The following is a 23,220-nucleotide window of genomic DNA, read 5'->3' on the forward strand; positions in this document are numbered from 1 at the left end:
GATTTTCTGAAACGGATTCAGTCACCGCGGTACAGCTTTCCCGTGCAATTTCTCTCATAAAAGCGATGCAAACTTATCCCTAAATCACTTACGACTTTACAAAGTCGGATTTGTAAAAAGTAAGTTGTTTTGTATAAAAAATTGTGATTCAGAAGTAGTGTAAATAACGACTCGAGTACTCGGCATCGCCTGCTTGAAAACTCGGAAAACGTAGAAGTACTTCGTTTCTGACAACCTCTCGTAGTATCTGATGTTTTATAGCGGCAAAACTCCAACACCAACCAATTGACATAGGCAAAACAATGGTGGATAAGTGGACATGACACTTTGAAATGCTCCGCAGAAATGAGACCAGAATAGCAAGCTCGTTAAACCGTCCTACCATGCCTAAACTCAATTGGCGAATTTCCTTCCGCAATCTAATGACATTTGACCCTTTTTCTGGCATCATCCTTAGGAATACGCCCACCCCACGTGGCCACAGGCAGTTACTTACAAAATACGAAAGCCAATGTTGGCCGTGCTGCATTAAGCAGTGGTATCGGGTAAGTAATGAATGACCGCGGTAGTTGAGCCGCCACTATTATTGAACAATAACGCGAGATTATGAATTCATCAAAACGTTGGTAACAATTCCATCTCATATCGACAAGAGGGTTTGATACCAATTTTTGTCAGAATCACATCATCACTCCATGTGGCGTACGCAGGGAATAATAGCTATCTACTAGTAATTGATCTACCTGTGGTAATATATTGCGGTGCATTCAGCAAATTAACACATCGTCCTACATATCTTAGCCGCATATTTGTCATGTCATCGTTTATACCTTGACATCACGATACTCGCTTTTCCTGGCAGCATAACTCGTTCGAAAGCACGTTTTGGAACGCGCGGCGCGTCTTCCAGTATGCTTGTATGCAGCATGTACTATACCCGAAATTCTGGCAGATATGGTTTCGGAATCAGTGTGTGTAGTTTGATATTGGTAGAATTATGCCAATGTAACAGCACTGCCACCGCGGTGATACTCAGACCGATGTTGAGGTCTTGTGTGGTAACTATGCGTAGGCCGGAATTACAATATATATCCGCTGACCTGTACCGAGTGCGCTGTAACATTCGTGGGCGTGTGTTTGATGGTGGTCGATTTGAAAATGTATGTTACAACATGTCCAATACCCAGCCGCGCAACCCACGCGAAACGTTGCCCACTATCCTCGACCGGTCTTTCCCAAGTGTTGGAGGATTATCAAGGCTCCTCCTCGTCGTGTGATTCGCGAAAGCGGCGTCTTACAAAAGCCTAGAAGTGGGTTGTGCTACAAGTCAGCAGCTGCAGAATCAAAATAAGTAGGATATCGGCCTAGTAAATTGACCAATGCAGTCGAAAAACACATTGAATAATACAAACAACAACATATCCTCGACCGTCAATGGTCTTCTTTACAGTAGTATTATGCGGTATCAACTGTCAAGTATTAAGTATCAACTTTTGTATTTGCGCAATACACTTTTGCGGAGTGCCGTGACAGCTGATCTTTTACGCATTGAAAGCGAAGCAGAAACGCTGACCCTGCGCTATGTGTTACTTACTGTGGAACGCCAACCCCGGTGTACGGGGTTATACTTTAGGGTTGTCCATAATGAGAAATGGATACGCATCATTTCTGAGATTTTCCAAATTATGGACAACCCTAGAAGCATCAGCCGTTCAGTTTTTACCTTTTCGTCAATTCAAATTAACGCAGCATTACGATATACAGCGAATGCACAGGATAATTGTCGAAGGTGCTTTGTGAGATCTGCCAATCAATCAATTATAACGCTCGCGTGTGTTGCAATCAAATAGCCACTACAGTAACTGCCACATCAAGCGTCATCACATTTATGTGTGTATTTTCTTTCAGCCCATATGGGCATCGATGCTTCGATATGGATTTGAAAAGGGCGGATTTCGTAATGATTTGGATTCGATCACGGTGCTTCGAATAATTCATAATTTTAATGCGACTTTAATATTGATTTGATATCGGGTATGTGATTTGGCATTGATAATGGTCGACTCTGCTATATTATGGACAGTAGAACCCTCTTCAGCGTTGATTCGGCGTTGAATTTACACTTGCTGTCTACTCATCATTTCCTTTACTCCTAGGTAAATATGGAATCTCCATCTTCGGTCCAAGACATCGACGTGAGTAACATCAAAAATCCGACAGCGGTTGACTACGACTGGACGCGAAAGACCGTGTACTGGGCAGATCACGCGACCAAATCCATAACGAAATACTCGCTTCAAACCAAAGAGGAGCGCGATATCGTGAATGATTCGCGCGGTTAGTTTGAACTTAATTTGATTCTATTTATCATACTTGACGAGGAGAGCGGAAGTGTTTTGATCGCTGTGAAGTTTATTTTACAAGATCTATAGTTTATTTGATTTTATTTACGTTACTTTTTGTGGCGAGATAGCGTACTGGTATGAATGCCCAATGGGTTGCGGGTTCGAATCCGACCGAGGTCGAGTTCTGAATTTCTGCTCAATGGTTGCAGGTTTATTTCGGAACCACGGGCCACGTGATCCGCATAAAAAATAATAAAGAGAATCGGCCCGGTGTATAATGACCAGTGTGGTCGAAACACCATGAATATTAAAACTAACAAAACCCTACTTTTTGATGGAGACATGCTCGTCATACTGCATTGTCGTCCGCTTATCTAGCGGTTGCTTCCGACTTGTGATATCAAATTACAGTTGTGACGTCATTTTGTACTTTACGTCGCGGTATACTTCTCAACGACATCAGCGGCGTGGCTATTGAGGGGTTAACGGCGCAAATTGGGAGTTAGACACAATGTCATGTTCTATGTTATGACGGAATCTGTCTATGACGTAACGCTGTTCTTGCATCGTTTTGCTCTTGTATAATATTCTGGTTACAAGCTCCTGCATGTGACATTATTGATGAAGTGATTTGCGGTGAGTTGTTTTCGCGGTACCGGACGCTGACGTCGGACATTGGAAACGCTGGAATTTTGCACTGCGTATATCTTTTCAATGTCTTAAAGGTTGATGCAATGGATTTGTTTTGCAGTCGACTCCATCGCCGTGGACGAGATGTCGGGTAACATCTACTTCGTCAACTCGGAATTAGCGGCCCTTTTCGTAACAGACTCGGAAGGGCAATACCTCCACACGCTACACACAGATCACATCTACAAAGTGGTCGCCATGGCTATCGACTCAATGCGAGGGTCAGTAGCTATCATAGCTATTGTAGCATATCACAGCAATGGTGTTTTGCGTCGCTGCAACGAGAAATACTTCGTTACTGCGATGGTAGATAACACTGGTCTACAAATTTCAACCTTTTTCCGGGTTTGGGTTTCGACAACTGATTATGGCTAATTTTGGGGCGCTGAATCAGAAAATCAACTCCGATTTTCTCTATCGCGTCACGTTTTTGAGATAAGAAATATCTCTAATTTCTGTAAAAAATCAATCCCCCCTCTGTTGTCAAAACCAGGAATTCTGATGCAATAAACACCTGCGATAATCTAACTTTAATTAGCAAACAAGCCTTCTTTATTATATTCACACAAATTTGCGCTTCCAGATTATTTCAGGTTAAGCAGGTGTTTATTGCATCAGAATTCCTTGTTTTGACAACAGAGGGGGGTATTGAATTTTTACAAAAATTAGAGATATTTCATATCTCAAAAACGTGATGTGATAGAGAAAATCGGAGTTGATTTTCGGATTCGGCGCCCCGAAATTAGCTGAAACGAGTTGTCAAAACCCAAACCTGAAATTTTGTGTAGACCAGTGTAATTTCAATGTGCGAAAAATAAACACTACTCTGCCCGAAACATTGCAATTAATAGGCCTACTCAATTCGGATTCGAGATTTCGAATGAATGCGCCTAGCTATATCAAAGTTACTCGCCAGTGGTTCCCGAACTTTTTTGGCTTGTGGCACACTAGAAAATTGTAAGACACTCGCGGCACACTTACAAAAAAGTTGCTTTTTAAAAAAATGATGTGGTAATGCGATGGCCATGCTTAGCACACAATCAGTTTTATTAATATTTTCATCATTTCAAAACATCACAAGACTGCGATACAATGAAAAGATAGGAAGGTGTCGAAACAACTCGGAGTAGTCTTCATGATGAGACACCCGCCTTAGCCTAGGCCAGGGGGGCCAACCTTTTCAGCCAAAGGGCCACATTTGATTGACAAATTACTGCGCGGGCCACAAGCCGCGCGAGGCGCGAAAATTTTTCGAAGTCCATAGGTCAATGATATCGTCACTTGAATATATTGCGGGTCTGCTGTATATCGCTAGGCTCAGTTTGCAAGGGAAGGACTATTCGGCGCCTGGACATATCGATATCGAAAGCTTCGATCAACATGCGTCAATCATTTTGTGCCTAGGTTTCATATAGTCGACGGTCTTTCTGCGAGCGCAAACGCAGGTCGCATATGTTGAACGACACTTTGTCTCGTAATCGCGAATATTGTTAGACTCAATCTGATACATTAGGCGTTCTTTCATCTTCACAAAGGGGTAACAATATTAAAAGCAAGAAATCGAGTGACAATATGTTGCGCGAAGCGTGTAGAAAATTTTTACTTTTGATAAATCTATCGCAAATTATTCTGCTTTATTGTAGTGTACGAAGATCTACCAAAATGTGACTGGCCCATGGATCTGCCAATGCGTTGGATTTGATATTTTAGTCATCACATCTCAAGTGTTGCAGCCAGACTAATCAAATTTTTGGTTGGCCTTGCAAGTTCACACCACAATCTGTGCAGTCCGTTTTTGATAATGTTACTAATTTCGGAAATTACCTCGCGGGCCACTCAAAACCTTTTCGCGCGCCAAATGTGGCCCGCGGGCCACGGGTTGGCCGGCCCTGGCCTAGGCGAAGTAAAGAAGAGGCATGCACACTGAATTATAAATATATCTATACGAACATATATAGTCCTGCGACTGAAACGAGGTTACATTGCACTGTTGCCACCATACCCGCATTTCGTTTTCAATCCGAAGCGATCTCTCTCGTGCACAGCTTTTAGTTTCAGTCAAAACAAGGAAGCTATGTTCACAATCACAGTCATGAGTGCATGGATACGTGGATGCAAATGGCAATAAAGTTCTGATGACTCTTGTACCCATCATGATATAGGTTTTGATATGAAACCACAATATGAAATTAGTGCAAACGGCGTTTAAAAAACGGTGCGTTTATCAATGAGCTGTTGTTCTGCAGAAAGATTGCTTGATTCATATAGCCTCCAAATGGGCTAGCTGCCCATCTAAAATTCGGAACAACGGAACTAATATTGCAATGCAAGCTGAAGTCCAGGCAGGGTGCTCGTGTTTTGTGGGGTAACTTTTTGTTGATGAGTTGATTCACCAAGAGCGTGGAACGGATTAAAGACTATCGTCGACACATAGCAACCTATACTCGTCGGCAACGCCATAATTGGTTTCATTGCAGTGGTCACATGTGTTTATGTATCAACTATGAAGCAGCTACTGCGCTTTTAAATCGCATATGCTTGCCAGAATCCCAGCATGTCTTGTTCATATTTATGAACTTCTTTCCACACCTGACAATCTATGGAGGCACACTAATGTGCCGTGGCACACAGTTTGAGAATCACTGCGTTACGCATTCTTCACAAATACGCCCAAACTGCGTATGGTACACCGTGCTTTGGGGCTTCGCACCCCAAGAGGTACATGCACTCCACAACCAATTCATGTCATCTACCGTGTCTCTGTGGACCGTGTCCATCTGTTGCGTGATGATTTTGCAGCCATCGCTAGCTCAGAGTCATCGCTACTAACTGGATGTCGAAACCCCGCCCATTTCAAACTTGTACTAGCTCTAGTTGTGACTTTTGACTAGTGTGTGGTTGTAGTTCTAGTCGTGAATTTTTGAAAAGTCGGCAGTTCCAGTCCTTGTTCTAGTCGTGAGTTTTGAAAAGTGAGTAGTTCTAGATCTAAATAGAGTTGCGCATTTTGGAGACCCAGTAACTTGTACAACAAGTCTGGCCTGTACCTAAGCAGGTTGGCGTTATAGACTCGTGGCGTTCCACAAACCTTATTAAAGCGTTGAAATTAGGTCGCCTCGGAATATGGTTTAGAAATATCGAAGCAGTTCAAGAATTTTATAATTTCACGCGGGTCCATATATTCTCAAACCAGCTTTATTTACTGGACCGACTGGGGCCAGTCGGACTTCGACGATAAGAAGGCAGTAACGGGCGTCATCCGAAGTTCGAGATTGGACGGAAGTGACGTCAAAACCATCGTGAATTCGACCTCCACTCCGAGCGGTATCGCTATGGATGTGAAAAGTACGTATCTTTGTGATGCGCGTCGGCTCTTTCAATCGATAGGATCACGAATTTGCGTGTAATATCGTGTAAGATGATACTGTTTAGTGTGAGATGGCCGCTGTTTGTGTGACATAACTGTCTGTTTCATACAAACTATCATTCTCCTGTACTACTTGATGCGACAATTACTATATTTACAGATAACAGACTATTCTGGACTGAGGTGATGACGAATTCAATCAGCTGGCTTGATCTACGCGACGGCACGACACGCTCGTTCATACTGCCTGTTCGCAATGTACGCGTAGCTTTTCTTCATCGTAATCAATACCTTGGCAGGCAGCTGCAATCTGAAATTATGACGCGTTGGAGACTGTTTTGATACGAAAATCGCGGGCCTGTAGATAATGTATTGGGAAACTGCGTGGTTTTCCGAGTTCGCGGAATTTGGTTGCGGAAATCGTGGGCGAATGCGCTACTAAACTAAGCAGCACCATCTTCAAATCCAAAAGGTCGAATACGAATCTTGATTATTTGTCGTGTCATGTCACAATCGAAGCCCATGACCTCGACTCAAATTCCTTAGAAAGTCACATCGTTTCATATCTCAAGTTCAAATACAAATACTGACGTTGTTTGCCAAGATAGGCCGATCCAAAAACTTCAAATCCGCCGATTGTGAAGTTCAAATTAGACATTTCATTCTATATTTGAAATCCAAATCCAAATCCTAATTTTGTTTCCTAAGAGAGGCCAATCCAAACCCTTCAAATACTCCAAATTTTCGAGTCCAGATTGGCACGCATCCCTTATACTAGACTACAGCTTCGCAACCTTTTTTAGTGCAAGTTTTACTGTGCAATCCACAATGAGGTATGACCGAACGAATGCAAAGCAAGTTTAATGATAAATGACACAATGTATAATTCCATACGCATTACATATGCAATTTACTAGTAACATGAAAGTTAAGCTTGCATATTATATAATTTCAGATCAAATCTAGGCTTGATTGGCTTGATTTTCGTTAGGAAATCCAGAAACCTATTTTCACCTACTAGCAACTACGTAAGATCGTCACTATTCCAGAAATTTATTATTTATACCTATAAAATTGCTATCATATTCATTAAAAGATTGCTGGCATTTCCTAACCACCAAAGTCAGCCCGTCGTGACATATTTAAGAGAAAACTGTACCATTTAGAAATGCTTCGCGACCCCCTGGTTGGGAAGCACTGCCCTATACATCGCCAGACAGCCCAATTCCAACATTTTTCTTGTCACTCAGAAAAACCAGCACCCGTCCGACTTGTCGTTTTGGCGCGACCGGCTCTACATCGTGGATAAGCACAGCAAGGAAATTATAACCGTCAGTGTCGAGAACGTCACACAGTACGAAAACGCCACTTCGGACCAAGTCCAGCAATTTGGCCCGACAATCCTATTCGAAGCGTCGTCCATACACATCTACAGCTCGCAGTCTGTGAGCAACGGTAAGCTATGACTAACGCCTCCAGCCTCCAGTCATTACGTTCCAGGCCGTCTCTGGTGTATGTAACATACTGTACCGGTAATGCGGTGGGCTGCCGAGCCATGGATATAGTATGGTGCCTTGTGCCTTAACATGCTTTGATATTTGGGTCTGGCGTTTGCAATCAATGGCGCGTTCAGATTTCGCCCGATTGCGTTACTAGATTGCCGCCTATTTCCTGGGAGTGTAAATTCATTCAGCGCGTCAGCAAATTCTTACTCGCTTAGCTAGCTGTGGAATATCGTTGGCGAATAAGGAAGGCTGGTCTTGTGCTATTTCCGAGGTTTGCTTTACTGCATTTTTCCCGCGATTCTTTATGCATTGAGTCACATCGTAGATTTACTGCGTTATGAGACGAGGTCGTGTCAATCAATTATGTTCGTTTATTACTGCGGGCTTATGACTGGCTGATGAACGTGGTGCCAATGGGCCAATTTGACAATGGATGTATTTAAATCTGCATAAAACGTAACATATTTAGTACATAGGCACCATCTTCATTGACCAGTCATCAGCTGGCAGTAATAGACAAACGCACCCAGTGTAGAATGAACTGGCCTGATCTCATGATGCAGTAAAGCTGCGATCTCTGTAACAAAACGCGGAATGCGACTCAATGCACATCAGTTGAAAATACCACGAGATTGCGACAAAATGAAAAGATAAGAAGGAGTTGAAACGACTTGTAATAGCCTCTCAATCAGACAGCCAACTTGGCCGGGCATTGTAGAACATGTAAATAATGTAATTATATCAAATTTTCAAGTTAGACTAGAATTAGAATTATAGGCTATAGAATGTTTTCCAAATTAAATTAGAATTAGAATTATAGCTACACAGTTTTTTTGGGGCCTTGGAGTCGACTTTTATCAAAATACGCCAACCAATCCTGTGCCTACAGAAGGAGTTTGTGTAATATATCTAAAAATAGTGCATGGAGCTTGAGCGCTCTCTCCGCCCCGATTATTCGAAATTGCATGCCTGTGACGTCATATTTTGTGACACGATTGTTGATATACAATGTTCTTTCCAATTCTGTACTGATGGCTGACGATTACCCCTGACGAGTGTCAGCCGCATATATTCGGGTTAATTTTAGTATGAATATACTCTTCAATTGTATATTGAAGATCTGTATACCTTCAAGAAGCTCTTCAACTAAGGTTACTAAGCGCTAAAGAATTTGCTGACAAGTCTCACGCGTCCGCATTATAGCCCTCCCGATTCTCAATTATTTGTCGATATCGCATTTTGAAAGAAATATCGGTGTCGGCCATTGGAGGTAAAAAATATCGGTAATTTTCGTGACGTCACTTCATGATAGAGCGCTATGATCTGCTACAGCAACACCGGAATATTGATATCTTTCTTATAGCTTGCAGGTGTCGAAATGCAGCAGCCTTTCTATTTTTCTTCATGTCCAAGCGTAGTTGTGAGTGTATATCTGTTGAAATAAATGATGTGAAGTTTGGGAGAGTGTCTCCAGCTCGATTCCCTTCCTTTCAATACCGGCTGAATATATATGGGTAATCGGTGAAGGTGCTAGGTATCGGTATCGGCTCAAAATTGATATATCCACCCGGCTCTAAAGTCCAGATCCAAGTCCATTCGGGGTAACATCACTTCGCAAAGAAAACCCATCCATATCCGTTTTGATCACGAATCGTAACCCGTTCTTGTCTCATCCCTTAGCCAAAGATGTTAAGGAAATTCGCAAGTTTAATTCTACGAACACAGGTTCCAACGTTTGCTCCAATTCGAAATGTCCGCAGCTGTGCCTGCCCAAACACGACGGCGACAAAGTGACCGCGCAATGCGTGTGTCAGGACCATCACACGTACGACGACGGCAAGAATTCCTGCGTGCAGCACGCTTCCACGAGTAAGTGTTCCGTGAATTCGTTTTGAGTTTTACGCAGCTGCGGTACACAATTCGGAAATCGATCCGGAATCTGATTTTCGAGTGGGTTTTGCCGTGAGACGCCGTTAAGTGCACGCAGAGTGCTCGAAAACATAGCCACTTGAGTAAGTAATGCAAGTACTCGTGCGTACACAGAAAGAGTAGAAGTACTACCACCTTTTATTTGCATGTGTGTTTCGGGCGCTTTTGGACGCCGTCTGCGTCGTTTTGTGTTTTATCCATGCAATCCGAGACTCTCGCGCGTGTGCGTTTCCGATTGCGCAGTTCGGATGATTGCAGCCTTTACTTTGCAACCGCAGCTTAATTCACGAAATAAGCGAATAATTAATCCAACTGCTGCCTTCGCATTGTCATTCATTCAGCCGATATCCCGTTCGCTACCTAGAAATGCAGTTCTGGAAAGCACAGCGTCTAGACTAGCATGCCCTTGAAGGTGGCGTAAACAAATCACTTACTCGCTGTCTCCCACGCTATAGAAAATCATCTTTCATTGCACTACAACAAATTTGAATTGTTTCTACCACAATGCGTGATGGAACGATACTGGAATTTTTCGTAGGTCCAGATTTCGTTAAAATAAAGTTTTTTCATGTAAAAATTTGTCAGTTTTTAAGTCAAAAAAGTTTTTTTCAGGCCAAACCACTTCGTAAGGAGACAGTTCCAACCAGAAGTGAAGATAAGCGGTACAATTTTAAGATTATGTGCGAAAACACCTAATTTACATGCAAGAGGGCAAAATTCTGTCAAAATTAGGTTTTTAAGGAAAAAATAATATGGCAAGATTTTACTTTTTAGGTCAAAATTTTCTTCCGTTTTTAGGTCAAAAAAATCGTCCTACTGATGACGTTATAACAGTATGCAAATTTTTCATGACTGAAAGATGTTTCAAATATAAGACAATAAATATATAAATTCCAGTGATTCACCGCATTGAAAGTGATTCACGGTATATTTTCTGAGCATGCCTCAGTCTGCAGCAAGTTTTGGATGCTGGGATACTGCCAATGCAGGTTTCGGAGCTTCAACGATATGAGTAAAGTATCGAAACCACATGACGATAATATAACTATCAATGGTGAGGGACGTATAATTTTTATAATCCCCTTTTTTACTCGAATCGAATCATTGCAATTAGTACTCGAATCGGGTTCGCGGCGTGTTTTGGCTTTGAGGTTCGGAGTAAATTCACGCTTATCTGAGTGTGCAGTGTGGATACGGTCATGGTCCGTAAAGACGCGTGTTAAAGTTAGTACACCATTCCAAGGTATTGATTGGTTTGCTTTTTTGATTGATCGAGTTGGAATGCACGCGCTGGTATGTCAGCGTGACGTTGTTGTCCAGGCGCGGGAAAGCTATGAACAACGGTTAAGTCTGTAGTAAAAGAGATTCGTGAATGTAAGTCCGGAAGGCGATCTAAGTATACATGAACTAATTTTCCGTTCCATTGATTTTTAATTCCTTCCAAGTATACGGCCGTGATTGCGCAGCGCGTTGTATCAACTTTCTAAACGGTCTGTGGTTGCGTCTTGGGCTGGGTGCAATGATTGTAGACTCGAATCCGAATCGAATATTAATTGTAACGTGTTTTTTAATTCAATTCAATTTATTGCTAACAATTTCGTAATTTCAATACACAACAAGACTTCGATACAATGAAACATAGGAAGGTGTCGAAACTACACGGAGTTGTTATCGAAATCAGACACCCACCTGGTCTCATAGGCGTTGTAAAAAAGTAGGCATGCGCACGAATGCAAAGTAATAGAAGATAATAGATAAGGACAGGTGACAAAAAAGGTGTCATGTGTCGGAAGGCGAGATCGATATGTCAGGTTGTGGTCCGATAAACTAGAGGGCTAACTAGTATTTTTAGTCCAGTAATGAGAGACGTTTAGTTGAGAAATAGCATTAAAAGCCCCTTCTGCGCTAAGATATATATCATGAATGAGCAAAACAGTTTCGATATTTTCCCACCATGGAGGCCTTGAAAGCTCGATTGGTCGTGTCGCAGTATCCAATGCACGTACTTTAGTACAAAACTTCTCACGTTAGCGGAAATGACATTTCAGCGAAAGCGCGATCTACCCACAGCATTGTCACAAAGTGCAATGAAACGGGTTGGGTCGCAAAATGCCAATCTGTCTTTAATTGCTGTTGTCTGTAGAACTGGTATTTATATTCCCAGCCTACTTGTGCGTGCCGCTCTGAAATACTGTCTCGAGGCTTGAATCAGCTGTAAATCTCAATTGGCTAAGACTAAGATTAAGCCGAATGTTCATCGCGTTTTCAGATGATACCAAGCCACCTACTTTCGGTGACACGTGCCCCGACAGTTATTCGGTGGTAATCAGTGATTGTATGGAGGTGGCAGCGATCCAGTTTGATATACCAAACGCAACGGACGATTCCGGGCAACATATCGCCGTGAAATCAATGGTAAATATGTTTCGTGACCGTATATAGAGTGGGAAATGACACTAACTGAATTAGTTAGGTCAGTGGTTCCCAACGTGGGCGATGTCGCCCCCAGGGGGCGATTTGGCGGTCCAGGGGGGCGAAAATATCGGAGGGGGCGATAGGGGGGCGAAAACGGACGAAGGGGGCGAAAACAACGAAGGGGGCGATGACGCGATAAAATGGCTATATTGGAGTCAGGACCGTAGCTGCCGCACCCCAAACCCCCGACGCATGATTTATGGAAATGGGAGACTTCGGCGTCGGCCATTACTGCGCCACCACGCATCAAGACATGTGAAGTTATAGGCCATGTAACATGCGACTCCGAGAAGTGTGCCAGAACGATCAGCAGCGAGAAGACCTTGGCCGAAAAGGAATGCCATTGTGCTGACCTAAAACTTCGATATATATACAAACATATATGTTTAATTGTCCATAGGCGTTTAAATGGCTGGCGTCGAATGTTCCTTTTCCGGCGATCTGAACCCTATAGGACAAATGCCATCCCGCAGGGAAAAATTATTTGCCAGTAAAGAAATATCAATTTGAAATCATGTGCGTCTTTTAGGTGGGTACGTTTTGGCGATTTCCATATCTTCCGACATAGCAGATAGGAGATCACGAAATAGCATCATGTAACGAACTCAATATAACAACGGGTCCGCCCGAAGATGTTTCATTATTATTTAGGGGTCCTACCTTTTCCAACACACCACACTCAGCTCACCGGTAAATCTGATTACGTGAGCAGACAGAGGATAAAAATTGATAGCAATGTATATGCAATTCCCGACCATATTGACCGATTTAAACATGAATTATATAAATTTGTCGCGCTTCGCGCGTTTAGGCGAAATACGCTTACTCACCAAACACTACATGAAATAGGGTATAGCTGATATGTAGCGACAAAAAGCCCACTGGCTGAGGGGGTCTGGGGTTTGTTTTATCACCCTATTGGGGCCCAAGACCAATGTTTTTGGGGGCCTGACGAAGTGCTGTTACGGTACTGATTGGAGTCAAGTTGGAGAAATGATCATTTTTTAGTCAACTCACGAAAATTTAGCTGTCAAAGTGTAATTTCGAGGTCGAGGCGAAAATGGGACTTTTTTTATTAGTCAACTCGCCGGTGATCCCAGTTTGTATGCCCATTTTTCGGTTCCCAATATTTGAGGGGCGATGATCGGCGTGGAGCTTCAAAAGGGGGCGATGAGTCGGAAAAGGTTGGGAACCACTGAGTTAGGTGGTGAGTATTATTTTAGATGCCCTCTATATGGGCCTATAGGCTGCATTCTATGTCCAGTCTCGGATGGGGCATTATATAACAAAAGCAAACTGAATAACGCTCCTTGCCCATTCATATGGTTATGGACTGCTCATATAGGATATATGTAAGTACATTGTGCAATGTGCATATATGTGTTCCATTTATATGGCCATTGTGCAATGCACTGGGCATGACACAGATGGTGCGTACTGAGATAGCGATCTTACTCGATTCTAGTGTTTTGACCAGGCAAAAGCATTTTGGATCGGGCATGCCCTACTCCAGCGCCTGCTCCACGCTCTATGTTACTAATGTGTCTCTGTCTGCAACTTGCATATTGATATACCAGTAAAGTAACAATGCACCTATTCAAAAACTTTTCCCGGGACGCGTACCGCAGCACACCAAGCTTCATTTCACCAAGATGGGAAACTTTTGTTTTCTCGGAGTCATATCCTCATTTTATACGCTATAGCATGGGCCTTGCGATGTTACAAGCCATGCAATTCAGACTATAATATAATACTGAGTAGCTTCTGAAGTATGTATAGTTGATGGTAGTCGTTGAAGTTCTGCTCAATACCTCGATATATTGTTACTACTACGACGATTACAGGAGCACTATTACGATCGAAGTATGATGTGATAAAATATTAAGCTTGAAAGTGGAAGCAATTTTTGGAAGAAACCGATTTCCTCAGAAATCCACCACATTCGAACGATTTGTACCATTCCATATTTAAAGCGCAATGTCGCTTGCCCCTTTAAATGAAAAACATTCGGATTGCATATTGATGCAAAGATGACCTTTGCAATTTCTCTGTTTCAGATTAAATTGCCACCTATGCCCACCCAGCGTCCTGCGGGATATTATGCGTTCCATTTTGTAGCCTCCGACAAGAGCCATAACAAGGCCGAATGCAGATTTTCAATTCGAGTCACAGGTAACCTTTGTTGCTTGAACAAGATCTACTACTTTAATATATAATGTTATGTTGATTCATTTGTCGAACTTTTACGTCACAATCGCCGTACGTTAGCGGTTGTGTGCCAGTGATTGACAATAGTGGCCTGTTTTTCGAATTTCAGCAAACAATGATACGTAAATGTTGCAAAATTTATTTCACTCGAAGCTTTTCGACTGGCCCTCTTCAGGAGCGAACGCCAGTAAATGAGGTTAACCAAGTTCGAAATATAGATATAATTTTGTCGTTGTGACGTAATAATGACAAGAAAACAGAGTCGCGAACGGCAGTAAACAACGCACCGTAACGGTACAAGTACAACATACACAAAATCGGCTGTTAAACAGTTCAGCGTGGTTTCACGCGTGCTACTGAGAGATATGCCAATAAACGCCGTCACCATTCGTCGAATGCATGTTATACAACCAGTTAGTGGTACATAACTTCGGAATTACATGAAAGAATAACTTCATATTGTTACTTTACCGTATTACTGATGTTCGCTGCTGATGAGATTCAGTCGAAAAGCTTTCAGTGAATAAATTACAGAATGTAGTTATAGTTTCTTGTCGTCAAAGGCAAAATTGTTGTACCTAATAGAAATTTACGACTACGCTTGATGGCTACTTTGACCGTCTCTACAGTACGATTTTATGCGTTTCGCCAATCGGTATGCCGCTGTAATAAACTTAGCCGTGCTTCATCTCAAATTATAGCGAGACAATGCCTGCCGCTGTGGATCCTGAATCCGCCGGACTTCGCGACCGTGGGGAAGCGCTCCTGCTTAAATCAGGTCGGGTCAAAGGCGAATGTCACTTGCCAAGGATCCGACGAAGTCAATTATCAAGTACGGTTTGTCCGCGTGTTCTGTTCTGTGCGCTGCGCCCCATGCAACGCGGTGTTATGTATTAGTAGCGGTTTGTATAGTCCTAGTACAAAAAATACGGTGTAAAAATAATGGGGATAGCGGGATAGCATATGATCTACAGTATGCACTGTGACTACAGCTTCAACACCAGTAAGTTGCGGGTTCGAGGCCGACTGAGGTCGACTATAGAATCTCTTCCAGAGCGTTGCAGGTTTATTTGGGCTCCTCCTCGCTATCTTTGTATCTTATCCGTGAAAGCGGTGTATTACAAAGGCCTAGAAGTGGACCGTGGTACAAGCTGGCTGCTACGGTATGAAAATGGAGAATAACGGCCTGGAGTAAATGACCATTGCAGTCGAAAACACCATGAATACCACAAACAACAACAACAGTGTGAAATTGTTACTGCTATTCACCATCACTATTATCGCTGGCGCTAGTCTGCTTCGAAATGCTCATTAGGCGCGCTTATCATGTTAACGCGGCTTACTCTTAGAGCTGAGCACAACGATCAGACTACCCGAATCCGAATCGAGTGTTAATTGTAATGATTCGAGTCGAATTATGATAGACGATTGTTTCGAGTACTAAAATTCCACCCCCTTGCTTTTAAGAATTATATTACTATCACCAAGAACCTAGGTTCGATACTTTCCTCCCGGCATGGGAGCCTTGAAAGCTTGGTTGGTCGTATCAGACCACTTAAAACATGTTGCGCGCATTTTTGTGGACACGAGATTTCAGTGATGCAGTGATCGTCTTGCTGCTTCGCAAGGCGCTATGAAATTGATAGATGGTGGAAAAACTGTGACGTTGATCGATTCGGAATCGAATCACTCAGTTTCTCGATCTTAGCCAGCCCGTACTCTCAACAAGAAGTTACTGATGATCCAACCGTTCAGTGCTGTGTGTCATTTTTCATATTTTGCTTACATTTTTTTTAACTGGTAACTTTGATTATCACCAAATGTATTTAGTTAGTTCTATGATTACATAAGCCTTTTGGCACTGTCAAAAGCTTTGAAACTTCAGATCACTGAATGCCAAGGTTCCTGACGCAGTGATCAATTCTCGCGTTAAGTATCCCGTTCCGAAAACGAATTTTGATTACTAACGGTAATTCCCGCTATCTGAAACCACAGCCCGCGATCTGTTGATCAATTGGTACAATGTCGATAAGAAAAGCCCTTTTGCGAAAGTTCAGTTTCAACCGTGTTGAGTCGGCGCACGCCGTGGTGCATCGACGAAGTATTGTCTGGCAGCTTTTTGTAGTAAAGGCCTTACGTGTTATTCTTGTGTTCAGTACGAATGTCAATCGAACGGTATATGGGAGCCGGATGCTACTATCAACTGCCCCGCCCCGACTATGTCCTCATTGGTAAAGACTACAACGGCTATCCGCCCAACAGGTACACAACACATCCTCCAAAACTATATATCGTCTACGGCTACTTATACGGCCTCATATGCTCAGATTAGAGTAGATTTTGCCATCCATCCAACTATTTCTTCCGCTCCTACTTAACGATTTACCTACTTACCTATACCGGAGTGAAATATATTTTGACATTCGTGTTACTTTCTTGAAATTTGCAAATTTCACCGACGGTGGCCGGTTGGGCGCTGTGATTTGGTATGCTGAGAGCTGAGAGATGCGTATAAAGTCGGTTATATCACCAGTTTGATGTTATTTTGTTCCGCCGATGGCATGAAGATAGTCTCCGTATGTAGTACGACAGCCTTGCTGTAAAAATTGATCACGTGGCCGGTTATGGCCTCGGTAGGCTGGCGACCAGCGAATCCATATGCGGCTTTGAAATGGAGCGTTTTGATTTGAGCATATTTTCTTTCTACAGTTTGTTTTGTTCTATGGTTATTGAACGAGCTGCTCAATATTGCTACGAAACGTAGGCTACAGCGGTAGTTCTCAGCCATTTTGACCTCGCGGACCGGTACAACTTCAAATCAAATGTTGCGGTCCGGTGAACCTGCGTAAACCAAAATTCACCCGAAATTTGATTACTACAAATGCATGCAACTTGTTCGATAGAATAGTTATTTATCCGTAGTTCTATGAAATTATGCCTTTTTGGTGCTAGGTATTGGTTCTATCGAAGTCTCTACTAGGCGAAGCTCGCGAGTTACTAAAAGTGATTCCTTTGAAAGAAATGCGACATTGCTATTTGTTATATAGACTCTATTATAAGTGTCGCTTGATTGTATTGTCGGAATATAACGAAATTTGTGGTAAAGTCTCCGTCGCTTTCACATATAACTTATCCGAAACGAGTTGGTAGCTGCTTTTAAACAGTTTCTCATAACACTTGCACCCATTGTGACGCACGCCCAGAGTATAGACATGGACTCTCTGTTGCGACACCATGCAAAAATACGCCCCACACGTCTAAATGAATTTAAAATTTGATGTTTTGCTTCTCTAACTAATGGGAACACTCCCACCTTACTGCATTTTGGAATTGAGGTATAAAATTCTAATATATCTTGCGGACCGGCGGGAGACTTGTCACTGACCGGCGGTAGAGAACCACTGGGCTATAGGTTTATTCTAATAGTTTGCGATTTCAAGTGTTTGTTTCATTATACCACGCTGGCAGCGAGTTCACTGCGTGATCAAAGGTGGACGCGGACTACGGAAAGGCGTCTGTATTGTTTCCAGACCTCAAAATAAGAAAACAACACCCAAACAAAATCCTGCTGACTACGTACATCTAACGAAACTGTGGGATTATTGTCACATTTTGCGTGATAGCGCGTAACGCAATACGAGTATGTTCAACATCCAGCATCGAACATCAGATATACGCTCTTTATGCTGATGTAAATCAGTCACAATGCGCACTGTGCTGGTTTGAAAAACAGGCGTATTTATCAAATTATAGCGCAGGGGTGTAAATCAGGGAAGCGACACTTTCGGGTATCAAATTCGCATCCATTGTAATGGGCGAAAATAAGTCTAATACGTCAATCGTTATGGAGGTATACCTCAGGGAAATAGTGGGTTCTATTTACATGTAAGTTACCACCTTTTAGGGATTACTTGGAGTGGCATACACAAGACCAGAAACCGTTATATCTCCATACGCTAGGCTCGGCGAAATACAAGAATTTTGTTAGCAGTGTACACTGTTATACACCAAGACTCTGGCAGGGGGTGAGGCGTAACCAAAATAGAAATACACGGTTCACATTTACAAAGCAAAGTACTACTACTATAATACCAAACTTAGAAACAAACCTATTCAGAATGCAAGCACCAGTCTCGTGTTCATTTTCCTGATAAGCTAGGGATTGCGGATCTCTTAATCCTCTAGGCCACACTACCAAAAGATTGTTTCACCGCATTGCGACTGCCGAATTCAATATGCCGAGCTCGCAGTTTACTGGCGATTCCCCTTCCCATATGATTCGGCGCTTTTGAAACGATAAGCTGTTTATCAGAGAGCATGCCATCTTGCAGACACCACTACTCCATTATCGGAAAAGTCAAAATATACATCATCGCCGGTCGGCACGGGAAGCGTCGATACTAGCGCGGTAACCAAAGTTTCCCAAGGTATCTATTCTCAGATGTCTTTCATTTGGTGGCCTTAACAGCATCGCGAATATATATGTGTTAGGGAAGAGCAAAATCTGCAATCCTGGCAATAGCCGAGGTGGTCAAAGTGCTTCTTGTTGCTACTCAAGGGGAAGTAGCGCCGTAAATTTTTACTCAGTTACAAGTATGAGTAATGATTTCCAAGACATGTCAAAATTACTTCAGGTGGAATTAGAGAATGAAGATCTGAAAGGCACCCAAATGTACTTTCAAAAAGTAGATATTATGCATACTTTTAGCAGTCGATAAAGATGCATCTTTGGGACTAATGCAAAATCAATAATGACACCAGTTACAAATTTGTGCAATTTTCGAATACGCATTCGCCATTCAGTTCCCGTCAACCGTGGACAACTTCACTCAAAACTACCTCGTGCTTTACAAGATTCAAAATCTAAAAACGAAGTAGTTTTTCGTAAAAGATTGTCAAGTAGAAATGAAAGCAGTCAAACAAACATAACCATACCTGAGTGTGAGTAAGTATAGTGCAAATATCCCAACCTACTTGAGTACTTCGTAAAAGTATATACCTCGTTGCTGACTGAAGAGCAATCGTCCTTCGCCTCACTTCAGTCACGGACGGGCGTAGCTAAAATAGCAATGCGGGCAATGGAAATTTTAGCGACCACGTGACGTCACAATATCCGAAATTGAACAGTTTTCCTGGTATGGCAATTGCGTCTTCCACTCTCCGGCTGCCCCCCCCCCAACTTCTTAGTGCCTGTTTCCAGAGGTGGTCGATAGATAAAAAAAAAAGTACATCTATTTCTACTTCTAGTGCTCAAGTATAGGTCTTGCCATATTTGCACTACTTTCTCAAGTGATTATGATTTTTTATTCCACATCTACCTCGCTCTTCTCGGCTTTACAAGCAAAACTGGGCCTAGAATACCTACTTAGAATACCCGATGACTATACTTTGACCATCTTTGCCTATATCCCCATTCCATTCTGGCATTCGCCTTTGAGAGTTTGATATGATCTTGCGACATTGCAGACGCCTATAGCTCTGAGCCCCAAACACCAAAAGTGACTGTGGCAACTGTCACATCCGGTGGCGCGTCGTCGCCAGGCAAAGTATCAGAAGGTATGCCGTGTGCAATAACACTGACTTTGCGGCGGGTATCTCGAGCGATGACGCGATTCCGCGCATTGCTCGAGTTATATTCCGGCGTCGACCGAAAAGTGGGCTTGCCATTTCACATAGCAGCAATGCGGACATATTAGTTCGGTAGATTACTACTGTTAAAGCTTGCTTGCTTGTCCGTACATTTCATACGCACGAAACCGACTAACTCGCGAGGCAGTACACTTTTAATACGTCGATGAAGAATATGTGTATTAGCTAAATTTCCACCAGCGAGGTTTGCGAATCAGGCCACCAGCACTTTCTGTCAGACTTGGTCGGATTGCACTAATTACAGCGAAATGCCGGTAATCTAATTCTACTTTAATTTGTGAGATGTTTCAATGCTCCAATTTTAATGCATTCCTCAAAATGCTGCGTAAGAACTGTAAATTGCGAAGCTTATGAGGATGGACTCTACTTTGATATGAACTGAAAACGATTTTTTTGTATTACTTCCAATTCGCAATTTAATTATATTGTCAAGTGTATGTGAATTCAGTAATTCTAATTCTAATCTAATTTGAAGATAACCTGTACTTATAATTCTAATTCTAATCTAATTGGAGAAAACTTGAAATGCAGTTAACCAACTGTGCTTTCGGGTAACAAAATCTTGCATTCACGCCCATTCGAATGGATAAAATCGATCAAACATCCCATACACCAATCACTATGGAATTATATCCCAGGGACGTAGCAACCACCTTTTTTTGTGCCGTCCCGGGGTGATACACGAAATCAACCCATATTCCAGTTCTGGAATATATCTTCATGAGAATTGGTGTATCGCCCATTGAAATAGGTGTGAGGGTGAGACAGCTAAATTTTGTAACAAAGAATTCCATCTAGCGGTTTATGCGCATTGTGTTATGGTGGAAATCGCCGGAACACACTTTCGTTTAGTGCGAGCCTCTTCGTAATATTCAAACGTGTAGAACGCGCATCCCCGGGCATGCCATCGCCAATTCTAAGACCGTTCCTCACGTGTCGAATTCTAAGCGGGCATGATTGGATGCATGAAATGTTCGCCCATTGTCAGCTTCTGGCGAGAATGATCGTATTGAAACTAGTGCTTGCGGCATGCCAAGACCGTTTGTGTTATAATATGTGTCGTTTGCGTTGCGGAATTTGGTTTTCAAACCATAGTATTTTTATCAGGTAAGCCATCGAGGCGAAAGTCTACGAATGCTGGCCTCATTGCTGGAGTGGTCATCGCTGTGCTTTTTGCTCTTCTGGTATTGGTTGTTGTCGTCGTCGTCCTGTACAGGTAAGCGGTATTTCATCTGGTTGTGTAGATTTCGGAATTAATCAAAGGCATTGAACCTATAGTGTTCGGTTGTGACGGGCACACAGTGTAAATAAGAGGGATGTCGAATTTGATGTCGATATCAGAGTCTAGTTACGAAATGAGTGAAGATGCAGCATTGCTGCCGGACGGTTATAGCGATGGGTTAAGCACATGCTGTACGCTTGCTATGCTGAAGGGTTATTTACTTATTTACTTGAAGGCATCTACCCGTGAAAATCTTAGCCTTTGATAGAAATATGTTAAATAATGCTACACTGTAAACGCATTCAGCCATTTCCGCCATAGCGCAAGGTGCAAACCAGGTAAACGGCAATGGGTGACAAAACAGAATTCGGTACCAATAAAGTGCTGTTGGCTTCTTTGGCACCGTATACGCTATCGTGGAAATCTGGGCAATACACCTGTGTTCTACGCATATATCTACTGCATCGCATTTTTACATTTTCTCGTTGCATTGGACCGCGGACCTCTAATGTCTGACATCCCCGGACTACATTCATGTTATCGAAAAAAAATCCTGAAGACCAAACCATGTCCGGCCCGCCCGAACAATATTATTTAGGTCATCCTCGCTTCAAACCTCAAACTCGCGTTTTAGGCGCCGTGGCATCAGATTTTTTCCTGGTACCACCAACTGGAGGCGCACGGAAGATCGCATTTACCTGACGGAGGGCTCGGATCCGGATATGTTCTAGGTTCGACCCAGAACGACACGACAGATACTGCGAAAGTGATGGCCGACTTACGTTTTGCTCTATAGTAATACTCTTGATTGTGTACAAGCGTACAGGATCGCTAGAGGCGATGTTCGCCAACCTCTCGCCAGATCAGTAGTATTTTGAAACTTTCTTACGTGACAAAGATCGTATTTTCACTAGAGCCTGGCCTGCCCTTTACCGAAAATACCTAAAGCTTGCACCTGCATCTATGACCCCGATATATTCAGCCGGTATTCAACAGACATCGCATCTAGCTTAAGATATTTTTACTTCTAATGCCCGATACCGATATTTCTTTCAAAGTGTAATATCTGCGAACCAATAAGTCGGGCTCTGATTTTCACCTTGACTACCGTGCGACCCGCCATCATCTGCTCCGTGATTTCAGCTTGAGCCCCCTAGTTCAAGAGTTATCTTTACTGGAGACGGGTCAGAATACTGAGTATTGGTAAACTGAGCATCAGCACCCACTCAACGTCTTCATTCTGACGACATATTTGCGCAGTCAACCGTGACATGTTAGTACTTCTCTCCGGATATGCATTTCTGCGCGTCTGTATAACCTGACGTCGCGCGGAAGCGGGCAGTAGTTGTTTTCATTTCATGCTTTGCTGTCATCTCGCTACGCTGCCGACATCTTGTAGCAAAATGCAATACATTACTTATATATATTGTATGTATTTAACGACTTTTGGACCTTCAAACATCGTATTTTGCAATATACTTTCGAACCTTGTATATTTACGACGTGTTCTTGGGTTTAGGTCAGGTTTGCTACGTCCGCATTTGCTCGGGCATGCCAGGAGTTTTAGTTTTGAAATCTGCGTCATGGAATCTAAATAATTACCTGCTACTCTTGAATTCTCTGCAGTAGCCAATTTTACTACATATTTGGAGGTCTATGTTTTGGATCGGTCACTAGTGACGACCTGAGTTGCGATCAATTTCACAAGTACGAGGCATTTTTGGTATGGTATCAACCAGTCGATATGGGCTACCGCTAGTCCGCTACATGTATGGAAAATGACCTCAGAATCCTTCTGATTCATATGCTGCCATGGTGGACTATAGTTGATGC

At 42.7% G+C, this 23,220-nt stretch overlaps 1 protein-coding gene across 4 annotated transcripts in view; it reads left to right on the top strand.

The window, feature by feature from the left end:
* The window catches only part of LOC145446732 (low-density lipoprotein receptor-related protein 1-like), a 32,532-nt gene extending 9,652 nt beyond the window's left edge, over nucleotides 1-22,880 (top strand). The window contains exons 9-22 of one of the 4 annotated variants that reach the window (XM_080325083.1): nucleotides 2,157-2,337; nucleotides 3,097-3,256; nucleotides 6,226-6,377; nucleotides 6,560-6,657; nucleotides 7,650-7,854; nucleotides 9,630-9,773; nucleotides 12,103-12,248; nucleotides 14,366-14,480; nucleotides 15,218-15,348; nucleotides 16,673-16,778; nucleotides 18,848-18,943; nucleotides 19,983-20,072; nucleotides 21,273-21,381; nucleotides 22,022-22,880. In XM_080325083.1, coding sequence (XP_080181209.1) covers nucleotides 2,157-2,337; nucleotides 3,097-3,256; nucleotides 6,226-6,377; nucleotides 6,560-6,657; nucleotides 7,650-7,854; nucleotides 9,630-9,773; nucleotides 12,103-12,248; nucleotides 14,366-14,480; nucleotides 15,218-15,348; nucleotides 16,673-16,778; nucleotides 18,848-18,943; nucleotides 19,983-20,072; nucleotides 21,273-21,381; nucleotides 22,022-22,118 — 1,830 coding nt within the window. In that variant the 3' untranslated portion in view covers nucleotides 22,119-22,880. The remainder of the gene's footprint in view (nucleotides 1-2,156; nucleotides 2,338-3,096; nucleotides 3,257-6,225; nucleotides 6,378-6,559; nucleotides 6,658-7,649; nucleotides 7,855-9,629; nucleotides 9,774-12,102; nucleotides 12,249-14,365; nucleotides 14,481-15,217; nucleotides 15,349-16,672; nucleotides 16,779-18,847; nucleotides 18,944-19,982; nucleotides 20,073-21,272; nucleotides 21,382-22,021) is intronic. The other 3 variants (XM_080325084.1, XM_080325085.1, XM_080325086.1) reach the window with 3 other exon arrangements.
* The last annotated feature ends 340 nt before the right edge of the window (nucleotides 22,881-23,220 follow it).

Source organism: Botryllus schlosseri, chromosome 9, assembly GCF_051294905.1.
Source record: "Botryllus schlosseri isolate E-star chromosome 9, Bs_hap1, whole genome shotgun sequence".
Taxonomy (NCBI): Eukaryota; Metazoa; Chordata; class Ascidiacea; order Stolidobranchia; family Styelidae; genus Botryllus; species Botryllus schlosseri.